The sequence below is a fragment of the Antechinus flavipes genome, chromosome 6 (assembly GCF_016432865.1).
Source record: "Antechinus flavipes isolate AdamAnt ecotype Samford, QLD, Australia chromosome 6, AdamAnt_v2, whole genome shotgun sequence".
In the NCBI taxonomy this organism is placed as follows: domain Eukaryota; kingdom Metazoa; phylum Chordata; class Mammalia; order Dasyuromorphia; family Dasyuridae; genus Antechinus; species Antechinus flavipes.
Genome location: NC_067403.1, coordinates 155,275,474 through 155,288,164, shown reverse-complemented (window position 1 = coordinate 155,288,164; position 12,691 = coordinate 155,275,474). Strand labels below are relative to the sequence as shown.

The 12,691-nt window shown below is 36.2% G+C and overlaps 1 protein-coding gene and 1 long non-coding RNA gene across 3 annotated transcripts; one reads left to right on the top strand and one right to left on the bottom strand.

Moving 5' to 3' along the window:
* Positions 1 to 308: 308 nt before the first annotated feature.
* On the bottom strand, positions 309 to 5,251 carry LOC127541910 (uncharacterized). The gene is made up of 2 exons (XR_007948507.1): positions 5,165 to 5,251; positions 309 to 3,542 (listed from the first exon to the last, which is right to left on the bottom strand). It is a non-coding gene; the product is annotated as an uncharacterized LOC127541910 (long non-coding RNA).
* Positions 5,252 to 6,264: 1,013 nt separating this feature from the next.
* TIGD2 (tigger transposable element derived 2) lies at positions 6,265 to 9,742 on the top strand. Of its 2 annotated transcripts, none has more exons than XM_051967237.1 (2): positions 6,265 to 6,614; positions 6,809 to 9,742. In XM_051967237.1, exon 2 carries the CDS (start codon positions 7,831 to 7,833, stop codon positions 9,412 to 9,414), a length of 1,584 nt encoding a protein of 527 aa, XP_051823197.1. In that variant the 5' UTR covers positions 6,265 to 6,614; positions 6,809 to 7,830; the 3' UTR covers positions 9,415 to 9,742. The 2 variants fall into 2 exon arrangements, with proteins under 2 accessions (XP_051823197.1, XP_051823196.1); XM_051967236.1 differs by having other exon boundaries at positions 6,265 to 6,692.
* Positions 9,743 to 12,691: the final 2,949 nt, after the last annotated feature.

Sequence of the window (12,691 nt, the reverse complement as noted above, 5' to 3'; positions counted from 1 at the left end):
TATATGTCAAGCATTGTATGAAGTGATAGGGACACAAATACAAAAGTGAGGCAGTCCTTAGCCTTGAGATTACATTATACTTGGATACATCACATAAGAAAAGAAAACTTCTGTGTTTCTAGGTATTTTACTAATTATATTTTAGCTTATTCTATTTTAAAGCAACCTTAATCCTACCTACTTTCTTTCCCTTACTCTCAAAGCCCTCTCCTAATTGTTCCTTTTTTCTTGCTGTTATCCAGGTATTTAATTCTTTCTCATTTCTTACTTATGTAGAATGCCCCTTATCTCTTTAATCTGTTTTTTAGTTTTTAAATGTTCATTTTCTGTTTTTATTTTTAAAAAGAATTTCTATTCCTCATTCAGTTCATCATTTATCCCTTATATTTATTTTTATTTTCTGCATGTATTCCTTTGTATTATCTGTATTCTTTATGCTTTGTATTCTCTATATTCTAAATTAAAACTTTTGAGCCATTTATTTTGGGTACCCTCTTCAAAAGAGTTTATATTATTGCCTTATAAATCTTACTCCCTTTTGTCTGTCATGCCTCATTCATAAAAACACTGATTTTTGTAGGTATTAGAGAATTTGTTGCCTTATAGTCATAATCTTCCCATGTCTCTTGATGTGGAGTTAATTATTGAACTTTGCCCTCTTTTTTTCCCATTTGCTTCAACATTTCTTCCCTGGTCTATATCCTCCCACTCTGGGGTTTCAGTAGTCTTTAAAAGGAGCTCTGGTTGCTTTTTACTCATGGCAAAAGGAGTTCTCCAAACACCACATTCCTGCCTGGCCAACAGTTAAACCAGGTTTCTTCCTTTCTTTCCCCCTCTTTTAATCTCTCTCTTTGCCTCCTCACTCTTTATACTACAGGGTTTCGTTTTCTCAAGAGTTGTATTCATTGTTACACTTTGAATTGATTAGAGTACACTATACATTTCTCTTTAACTTCTCCCTGTCCTCTGCTCCTTTATGTATCCTCCCAAGCAGTAATTTTATCTCACAAAGAGCTCTAATTGATTTGTAAGTGGGGTGTTTATAAGGTTCAATTCCCTGATGTTTCAGGACTATTTCTCCACCATTACTTCCATTTGACTTCTGTTTTTATCCCTGCCTCCTAGTATATATTTAAAAGACAATCTGATAAATGTTTCTGTTATTTTATTTTTGTCCTTGGTTGCTGCCTTTATCTATCTTGTTGTCTGGGATGTTTGAGAAGCAAAAAGTTTTTTCAGGCTCAATTTTTTTCCATCTTGGAATATTTATAATGCTTAGTCCCTGTCTCCCACCAAGTCATCTTTTTGCATTTGTGAGTAGCCTCAGATTTGCAAAGTAGTCTATCCTAGACATCTTAAGCTCTTTTGCTCTTTGGGGCATATTCTTTTCCTTCCTGTGGTTTTGGGGTAGGGCAAAATAATCTTGTACTAGTCAAATTTCCTTTTCTTTATATTTAAGTCATTCTCCTAGTCACTTGCAAAATTTGTCATATATTACTGGAATTGTTAAATTTAGCCTCCTGTGTATTTATTTTTGGAAGAGTTTTGTATTTTTTAAAAAAACTTTTGGGGTGACATTTTAAATCTCTCTCTGTTTTTTACCCTGCACTAGAGAAGGCCATTATTTCAATTCTTTGGATAGGTTCATTGATTTCTGCATCAAATTCTAGACATTGTCTCTCTTTCTGGGCATTAATTCTTGCACTATGGTGTTCAGGTTTTTCTTATTTATGTTCTGGGAGGCCTATAATCCTTAGGTTCTTAGTGTGTCCTGTTTTAGAGAGGTATGTTTTAATTGTATGGAGAACATCTTTTCTTTTAATGTTATTCCCCTTTGCTTCAGTGCTTCCTGATAGTCCTTCATTTCAATATATTTGCATTTCCCATCAATTGTACTCTTATTTTTTTGGTGAGACATGCCACTATAGATTCAAGTTTTCAGCTGTGAAGGCCATACATTCTGCTTTCACAATTTTTATTCCTTTGATTCAAGAACATTGTGCTTTGGTTTCATGTTCTCTTAAAAATCCCTTGGGTCCTTGGCCTCAGCAAGTATTGATTCATTTTCTTATGTCTTGTAATACATATACATAGATATTTAAACTCTTTCCCTCTTACCTGTAGCTCATTTTCCCCGTGGTCTTCTAACATGTTCCCTCTTGGTTTGTCTATTTATGCTCAAGGTCTTTAAATGAGTTTTTGTCCCCCCTGAGATCTTTGGTAATTTTATCTTTTATAAAAAAAATTTTCCTGGTTGCTCACTTTTTACCTCCCTTCCCTTTGATGACAGTTTTCCTGGAAACTGGATCTAAAAGCTGTGTTAGCTTCTTTCCATGCTGCAGAAGTCTAGGCCTCTGAAAAATGGGTAGGCAAAAATGGCTCCCACGGACATCTTTTCCTCAGGCTTAATGGAGTGACACATAGTTCTATACCGTCTTTACCCTAACCCACTCTTGTCCTGACCTAGTTCCCTCTGTTCTTCAGTTTTCTTGAAGAGTTCTACCAGGGTACTCCTTAATGCTGTTTTCCATTATTTGGATCTTGGAGGAACTGGGAGGTGAAATGGGTTGTCAGAGAGTGCATTTGAATCCTGTCGCAAGTCTGTGGGCTAGTTTGTATACCACTTTGTGGGAGAGCCTCATGGGGGAGTAGAGATTAGCATTCTCCATTGTTAATTTATTGAGATTGAATGTTGTTTAGATTCTTGGTATAGTAGAGGATAGAGATAGCTGAAATTGCTTTATCTCTGGGTACATAATTTCTATTTTGGAGAAGTTTGAAGATTGTGAGGATCAGAGAAAATATCTAGTCCTTCATTTTGTTGGTTACAAAAGCTGGAAATTATTAAAATGTCTTTTCAGGACAATCAACAATCATGAAATAATGAGTGTTTTATTTCAGGCACTGAGTTAAATGAGAAGGGTTTTTCACAAAAGAAACTCAATATTAGTCAACAAAACAAACATTTATCATAAGCCATCTGTAACCACATGAATGTGTCCTAAATGAGTAGCTAGCAAATTATGGTCCATAGGCCAAATATACCAGCAGTTTTTGCAAAGTCTAGGAACTAAAAAATATTTTTTCATTTTAAAATATTATTTTATTATATTTTAAAATGTAAAATTATTCTTATCTTACAGGTCAAAAAAAAAAAAACAAAACAGGCTAGATTTGGTTCTTAGACCATAGTTTGCCAACCTTTAAAAGAAAGAAAAATTCAAAATAATTCTAGGGTGTCACATTTTATCTGACAAATTAGCAATGATAACAAAAATGAAAAGTCAATATTTGAAGAGTTCTGGGAAGATAGATACATCGATGCATTGTTGGTAGAACAGTGAAATGTTCTAGTATTGCGTATGTAATTTTTGTTATTTCATTTTGAAATTATGCAAGAAAATGACCAATTTGTCCATACCTTTTGATCCAGCAATCTTACTAGCAAAGTCAGAGACTGAAACAGAGATCCAAAAGATACCAAAATCTTTTGTGGTAATAAAGCACTGGAATCAAGTAGATGCCCAACATTTGGCAAATGCCTGGAAAAATAGAATATGAATGTAATGGAATAACTATGAAGAATGCAAATAAACTCATCAAATTACTCAAACTCTGAACAACTGAAAAAACAATAAAGTCCCATTAAAAACAGATAAAGAAGCATGCTTCCTTAGGTCAGAAAGACAGGGAATACTAGGGCAGAATAGATGTGGTCAGCTTACTAAGTGCTTTTATTCATTTTTTTTTTTCTACAGTATGGAAGGACAGAATTGAAATGACAGTACTAGAAAGACTAAAGATAAATCGTCATTTCAAGTCAGTTATAACTTTAATAGATTATAACTAAATCAAAGAATTTCAGAACTCTCAGTTCCGGACTTCCAAAGACTGAATTTGACCCCAGAAAATAATACCACCAAAAGATAATTTTATTGATCTCAAAAAAGTTCCCTCTGACAAATTTTAGAATATACATATATATGGTTAAAAGCCCCATCTCTCTACAGATAATTCAAGGTATCAATGCATATAAGGCCACCTTCATTTTTCTCTACAGGAAATATAAATTATGGAAGAACAGAGAAGTCTATAAACTATATTGAAAACAAAATAGATTCACATTAGCCTATAAATAATCAATATAATTCTGATCCCTCCAAGTAGGTCCTATTTTTCCTAGGAGTCTTAGAAATCCTATAAAGTCAGAGTGAAGATTTTGATCTATTGATACAATTCATATTGGAAAGGAACAGACTTTGGCTTTGTCAGAAGACGAATTTTCCTACCACCTAATACAGTTAGCTCATCTTTTCCTAGAACAACTTTCTACACAAAAATCTCAGGTAAAGAAATGGAACAATAAAAATATACAGCATTTTCATAGTTTTGAAGAAGAAGTTTCATAGGGGATTCTAACATATCTTTATCAGTTTTTAGCATTCTACTTATAAAAATGAAAGTCATTAGATTCCATAAATTTGTAGAAGAGAGCTTTGTTAAGATTTAGAAGAAATAGGCCTATCGAAATCTAAAGAGGCAACCTAGTAAAATGGAAAGTAGGGGGAAATGGAATCAGACAACCTAAATTCATATCTTGACTTCTACCTATAAGGCATTAGGCAAATCATTTAAACTCTATGGACCTCAATTCTTCATCTGTAAAATAAAGGATTTGAAAGAACTGACCTTTTATATCCCTTTCCAACTCTAAATCTATAATACTGTGTTTTTTTTCCTTTTAAATTACGATGTAATATGTCCCTCTTAAGATCTTCTCAAAATCTTCACTCTGTAAACTATCATACAAACCAAAAGAAGGAAGCAAGTTGTGATTCCATAGTTAAAGGCTAATTTTCTTTTGTAAATGAGATTAAGATGCTGTCATCTTTTCCCTCTCAAGCCAAGATTGAATGAGTGTACAATTCATCTCCAAATATTTGCTCTTTCAGTAATTTCAGGAAAATGCAAGTAATTCCATTTTAATAGGAAAATGCTTTATTTTCTGTCAAACAGTAACTCATATTTATTACCAGTTTCTCCCAGGTTTCACAACTGTTCGTTTCTAATTCTAGGAATACTGAAATCAATCCTTTGTTCACCCTCACTCCCCGACCACTAACAGCAATATTTCAACATTCTCAGTTTTGCCAATATTCCTTACCACTTCTCAGGAAGTAAATTTTAAAGAGATAATTTAAGGAGCTGATCTAAAAACGCTCGATTTAATGTGATCATCCGGGTGCCTTCCAAAGCTCTGCTTGAAGAGCCCACTCCCACCTAGAGAAGGCTGCAAGAACACAGTTCTAGCGTGGAACCTTGTTTCTTGCCCAGTGCAAGCTCCCCACATTGCAGCAGTTTTCGTAAGGAGGGGGAACGTGTGGGGGCCGCTTTAGGAACCTCCAGGAAGGAGCGGGGCCTGCGCAGTTCTCTGTGGCCAGAGCCACGCAGTAATCACGCTCCATGATTGGCCGTGTCTTCCTCTATAAGTTCGCCCTCCATTCTTTGCCAGTCTGGAGGCGGGCTCGACCCTACCTGGATGTTGAAAGGAAGGAAATTTTTTTCCGTCTCCTATGAAAGGAAGAAGAAACCGTGGGTGGCAGGTTGTGTAGTTTGTACAATGCAGGAGAGAAGCTTCTGGCGCAGCGCCGGTTTGCGTACTAGCCAATCTCTCGAACGAACACCCAAAAAGGGCTCACCAAGGAGGGGCTGTGGAGAATGCCAGAGACCCTTTTTGCTACCCTCTCAGCCTTCCTCCCATTTATGGTCCACTCTCCAATACTCCTATCTCTCCGGTTAGAGAAGCTAAATCAGAACCTTACGTCCCTCGGGTTGTCTTTCCCCCTTCTTACTGCTCCACTCAAATTATCATCAGCCTGAAAATCCCAAATGTCTCAGTAACGCAAAGCTGGAGACAAGAGTGGTGGGAATGAGGCCTCATGCGCACGCGCACTCTCAGCCGCGGTAGTGAAGGCCGCTGACTCCGCCCCTCGGTGACAATAGGTTTTGCTCACCCCTCAGTCGGCGGGCGGTCGGGAAGCACGTTGGCACCCGTTGCTGCCCAGCCCAGTATTTGTTAGAGGACACCTATTTTGCTTCTCTCCACCTCGTTGACTCAAAGTTCCTAAGGGATGCGCGTTGCCTCCTTCTCGCCCCGCCCCTTCGATGACAGCAGGATATGGGCGGGGCCCCGTACTTTGACCGCGGCCACTAGCCTGCACTGAGAGGCGAGATAGCTCCGCCCCCTCGTCCTCAGAGGCGCGCGCCCCTAATCCGGCGCCTTCCGGCTCCGGCGGCCACGGTTAGTTTGCGTCTCTCTCCGCTCTTCCAGAATCTGAGTCTCCATTACCCCAGCGGCGCAACGCCTAGTGCACGGGGGAGGTGGAAGCACTCCAGCCGCAGACTGGTTTCCGAGGCCACTCGTTGCAAGTTTCCTCGAATTCTCTCCGGGTCTCCGGCGTCCACGGAAGAGGAATCTGTTTGTTCCCCCACCCCCACCCTTCTTCCCCAGCTTGGCGGGGGAGGCGGGGCCCCGAAGAGCCGTTACTGCAGGCCGGGGGCGCTGGCCCTTTCTAACCCTGCTTCTACCTCTGACCTCTGCTTTGCTGGAGGAGGTAGGCACCTGAGGGCCTTCCACTTACCCCGCCGTGCCCCCGTGAACGTGATCTCAGTCTGATCTAGGCATCAGGCTGGTGAGTGTTGTGATTTGTGGTAGCATTAGTACTTTAGTCGTTGCACACAGTGATGATAATTACAGTGAATGCTGCTGACACTGACTTTGAAAAATGTTTTTGGTGTTTTTCTTTAGGTCTTGGAGGCTCAGACTTTGTATTCAGCCCTCACAGCCATTCCCTCAATTGGCCCACGGAGGATCACCTTTCTCCTGGATCTTTGTAACACCTTCCTCATTGGTCTTTTCTACCTTTACCCTCTCCCTACAGGTCCTGTTTGTGCTACTAAACTTGCTTTTTGATGCTTGCACATTTTGCCAGGTGATAGCATCTTTTCCCTATTTCTTATCCCAATTGTAATCTACACTTATATTAAGTAGAAATTCCTTGGTCTTCTCAACTTTTATTTTTTAAAATTCATTTCTTACCCTTCAGAGAACAAAAATCATTCAAATAACCTTTAAAAAACATGCTCTGCTTCCTTTATAATCTTATGTCAAGCTATATCAACCCCACAGGAATCTTGTCCTCTCTAGGAAGTTTTTCTTGACTAGAACCTGACATACTTTTAGATTACATAGAAATATAAGAAAATTCTCAGCATATTTTGAGTGATATATTCCAAGTCATTGTTCCAGCTCCTCCAGAATTTTCTAAGAGAAATTAGGGTTCCATTAGAGAAGGAAAATTCAGCATTAAATCTTTGTAGCAGAAAACAACAAAGCATTATTACTCCCAATTGCCTTCTTCCTCTCCCCCAAGCCCTAGTCCAAGAAGATAGCACATGGTGAAATGAGAAGCAGCAAGGTAGAAGGTTGTGGAGAGGTTAAAGCTATAATCATAAACTCGGGAAATTGTTAAAAAAAAAAAAAAAAAAAAGCTTCTTTGGGCAAGAAATAGCATTTCCTCTCAGGTTCCTTGGCTTTGAAATTAATTTTCCAGCCTCACAAAACCTTTTCACGAAAAGCTTATACATTTATTAAAAAGCTTATACATTTTGCATTGCCCCACTGTATCTCTGGAATCAAGAGGAGAAAAACAAGGACTTTAAAAGTCTACTATCAATCTCTACTGCCTTAGAACTTCTGAATTGCCAAGAACTCAGGAAATAAGTAAGGTCAGGATCACATCTATTGATTCTATAAAATATACAGTTAAAATGTCTGGAAAGCGTAAACGTGTGGTGTTGACCATTAAAGATAAACTTGACATTATAAAGAAACTTGAAGAAGGTAGCTCTTTCAAACGACTTTCAGTTGTTTATGGGATTGGTGAATCCACTGTTCGAGATATAAAAAAGAACAAAGAAAGAATTATAACTTATGCAAATAGTTCAGATCCAACAAGTGGTGTATCCAAACGCAAGTCTATGAAGTCATCAACGTATGAGGAACTTGATAGGGTTATGATAGAATGGTTCAACCAGCAAAGAAATGAGGGGATTCCAGTATCTGGAACAATTTGTGCAAAACAAGCAAAATTCTTCTTTGATGCTTTGGGAATGGAAGGTGATTTTAATGCATCATCTGGTTGGCTAACCCGTTTTAAACAGAGGCATGGCATTCCAAAGGTTGCTGGTCAAGGTACGAAGTTAAGTGGGGATGAAACAGCTGCCAGTGAATTTTGCTGCAGTTTCAGGGAATTTATTGAAAAAGAAAATCTTCAACCAGAGCAGATATATAGTGCTGATCAGACTGGATTATTTTGGAAGTGTCTGCCATCAAGGACATTAGCTTTTGAAACAGAGCACAGTACTTCTGGGTACAGGTCAAGCAGAGAAAGAATCATTATCATGTGTTGTGCTAATGCCACTGGTTTGCACAAACTTAACCTTTGTGTAGTGGGGAAAGCAAAGAAGCCCCGTTCATTTAAAGGAACTGAACCTTCCAACCTCCCTGTTTCTTACTTCAGTCAAAAAGGTGCATGGATAGAACATCCTGTTTTCAGGCAATGGTTTGACAAAAATTTTGTGCCACAGGTACGAAAGAATTTAAAATCCAAAGGGTTGCTGGAAAAAGCAGTATTGCTTTTGGATTTTCCACCAGCTCATCCAGATGAAGAAATCTTGAGTTCAGATGATGGCAAAATATTTGTGAAATATTTGCCCCCTAATGTGACAGCTTTAATTCAACCTATGAGCCAAGGGATTTTAGCTACCTTGAAAAGGTATTACCGAGCAGGACTTCTTCAGAAGTACATGGATGAAGGTATTGATCTTAAAATGTTTTGGAAGAACTTAACTGTGTTAGATGCTATTTATGAAGTGTCAAGGGCATGGAATATGATAAAGTCAGTAACCATTACAAGAGCATGGAATAAACTTTTCCCTGGTAGTGAGGAAAACATAGGTTTGAACTTTGATGAGGGAGCTATTTTAGCAGCTAACTTAGCCACTGTTTTACAGCATACAGAAGGCTGTGAAAATGTTGAAATTGAAAACATTGAAGACTGGTTTGAAGCTGAAAATACTGAACCAAGTTATGATGTATTAACAGATAGTGAAGGAACACAAGGCCAGGTAGACCAAGCTGATCGCTCAAGTAAAAATGAGGAGGTAGAGGAAACAGAACTTATTTCACAAAGGCATATTAGCCATAAATCTGCTCTTGAATGGACTGAGAATTTATTGGATTATCTGGAACAGCAGGATGATATGCTTCTGTCTGACAAACTGGTCTTAAGAAGGCTTCGAACTACAATAAGAAAGAAACAGAAGACCCAGAATAATAACAAAAGTCAGTAACAAATGTTTTTAAGTGTTTGTGTGACTGTGACTTTTAACTCTCACTGAGGCTTCATTATTTTATTTAAAGTGTTGTTAATTCCAAAGCCAAGTACATTTTATAAATGAATTTAGGATTAGCAATGCCACTGCTTTCTCAACAGTAAAACTGATATTTGAAAATTAATCTGTAACCTTCCTATTGTTTCTAATCTTTATTGTATTAATTAGATCATGAGTCTCATGAGGCCAGTGATCTTGTGTCTTGTTTTGTACCCAAATAACATAGTGTTTATTTAATACAGAGCCATATACTTTTGGCTTCTCAATAAATACTAACTGAATTGTATATTCACTGACTTCAACGAATTTCAGTTTCCAATTTTAACATATAGGGTAAATTGTTTGTTCCTCTGACTTTTCTTTTTAGGAAGCTTCAAATTCCACCAAAATTTTGCTTTAAAATATATTTGTCATTATAACAACTGCATCAAAATTGAGGGAAAAAGCTGAAGCCTTCAAAACACGGGAAGACTGAAAAAGTGGCATTTAGAAAATCAGTACTCCAGTTGTGGTGGTGATGAATGGAGAAACAAGATCAAAATGTCCCTTTATTGAAATTGTTTTTATTTTTATCTCTGAGGGGGGAGAGGGAGCTCTACGTTAACCCTAGGAATCTTCCTTTATAGAGTCAGTTCTGGAAAAGTGGCATTAGCAGTAATACATTATGGGTATGAGACTGGTAGGAAAGGAAAATTTTGTAACATTTTTTATCAGGCAGCATAAGGGTAAATACATCATTCATAAACTAATCATGCTAGCACAACTTTTCTTATTATTTCCAGACCTCTAACTCTTAACATATAAGACAATTGCTAATCAAGAGGTTAGGGTAACTTGAATAGGAAAAACTCAGGAGAAAATGATTAACAATGGACAAATTTTTAGTCAAGAGATTTTATACTTTAGTAAAGATTATTATCATTCAATATAAAATGATTTTTGAGTCTTAACTGAAAATGATTTTGGTATTAACTTTCTTGTCAAGAAAGTCAACATGATTTTACTTGAAAATTTATTTTCTGTATTAGGAAATTTTAATATGTTTAGTGATATTCATAGTTCATTAAGCTGCCTAGTTGTTTTTAGTTATTAATTTTAAGTTCCCCCAGAACTCTGGGAATGTTGGTTGAAACTAGTTTGAATCAAATGTATTGACATCTTGTTGAGAAGTTAGTAGGGCAGGAGATTTAGGATGGGAAAGGATGCATTATAAAGTATCAGAAAAGAACTTGGAAGCTAGTGGATATGATAATCAGGCTAGCAAATTGCACAACTCAAGTAGGAAACTTTTATTTTGCAAGTGTCACTGGGTTCCACTTGTACAAAAAAAAGTTCAGCTTGCTCTTGTGGCTAAAATTTACACTTACTTTATTGCATGATGAAAGCACCAATGGTACATAAGTATTGGGACCAAAAAAAAAAAAAAAATTGAAACTGCTTTGAGTTACAAGCCATTTCTATGTAGTCTGTTAAAATACATGGTAATTGAGGACAGACATCAGCATGATTTAGTTTACCTGAATAATTAGACAACAGAAATCTGAAAGGAATGAAAGTAAACCTTACAGGAAAGATAAGGTTTAGGAGGAAAGAAATTTCGAAAAGATCTAATATAATATAATTAATATAATAATATATAATATAATAATATCTAATATAATAATAATTAATTTGAAAAGTCCAAAGGGTCTCTGCTGTAAGGATTATCAAAAGTCAGGCATACCTACTTCATGATTTTTCCTCTGATAGTAGTGACAGTATCTGACAACCTTATGACTTTATGAAGAATTGAAGGACTTTAATATAAAATATTGCTAAAGTATTTTCATTTAGCAATTTAGTTCAACTGATTAATAATATTAAATGAAAATAGATATTTGCAAAATAAGGAAAGTGGTCTCTTGATAGAACTTATTCATCTCTAAGTTGTTTTTTGTTCCCCGAAATTGGGTTGTAAGAAAATTTATCTATTTTCTAATCTTATTTTATCCGTGTACACAACTTCAAACATAAATATTGAACTAATTATATTAGTTGAACATTAATAGGCTAAAAACAAGAAACAAACAAACAAAAAAAAAACCTCAAGCTAAATTTGTTTGAAATTGGCCCTGTGGTATCATAGAACCTTAAGTGACCTCAAAGACCATCTAGTTCAACTGTTCATTTATAGATGAGAAAACCAAGTACCATGGAGATTTAAGTGGTTTTTGTAAGGTCACACAGAAAATTTCAGATAGTATTTGAACTCAACCCTTCTTATTGTAAGGCCTATGATTTTTCCTTTATAGCCCTGCTCTGTAAAGAATTCACGGGATATTTGGAAAAAGTTACTTTGACACAGCTGTTATAGAAGTAGCTAAGTGTTGTAGAGGAGTGAGATCTAGCCATGGAATCAGGAAGATCTGAATTCTAATATTGCCTCTGATTCTTATTAGCTATATGACTCTGGATTAATCCGGTAATTTGACCTTGGTTTCCCCATCAGTAAAGTGGGAATACTCTCTATATCATAAAAGCATCAATTAAGATAATTGTAGGTCATTTTGCCATCCTTAAAGTACTTAGTGTTTGCTTTTATTATTACTATTTTAGCTCTAAATCTGAACTAAATTAGATGTTTTGAAAATAACCATTATTTAGCATATTTTAAATAATCCAACAATGTGAAAATCAGCTGATTGATGTAGCCTTTTATTAAATTTTTTAAAATGTGACAATATTTTGAGTTGGTGTTGCTTGAATAGTTTATAACAGGGCTTCTTACAAACTTTTTCAACTCACAATCACTTGTTGCCTGAGACATTTTTACATGACCCCAGTATATAAGTATGTAAAATAGGTATACGAATTGAATATTTATTGATAACAAATCATAAAGATTTATTTTAAAACAATTCTTTGGCATACATATAATTTTGCCATTTATTGAAGATAAAAGCAAATTTGCATACTAATGAGATGGCTTGTTTATTTTTACATAAAGAATTAAATCTTGGAGGAATATTTGATAGCTTTTGCTGTTGCTAAATTTTTTGAGATCCTTTTGAGATCCCCATATTCAGTTATGCAATCTCACATGGGGTCACAACCCACATTTTAAGAATCTTTAGTTGGAGGACAGAGCAGAGCTGGAACATGAGTTTTTTTGTTTTTTTTTTTTTTAGTTAAAGATTACAAATTATAATAGCATTTATATAGTGTTTTAAAGTTTGCTAAGCACTTTACATGTATT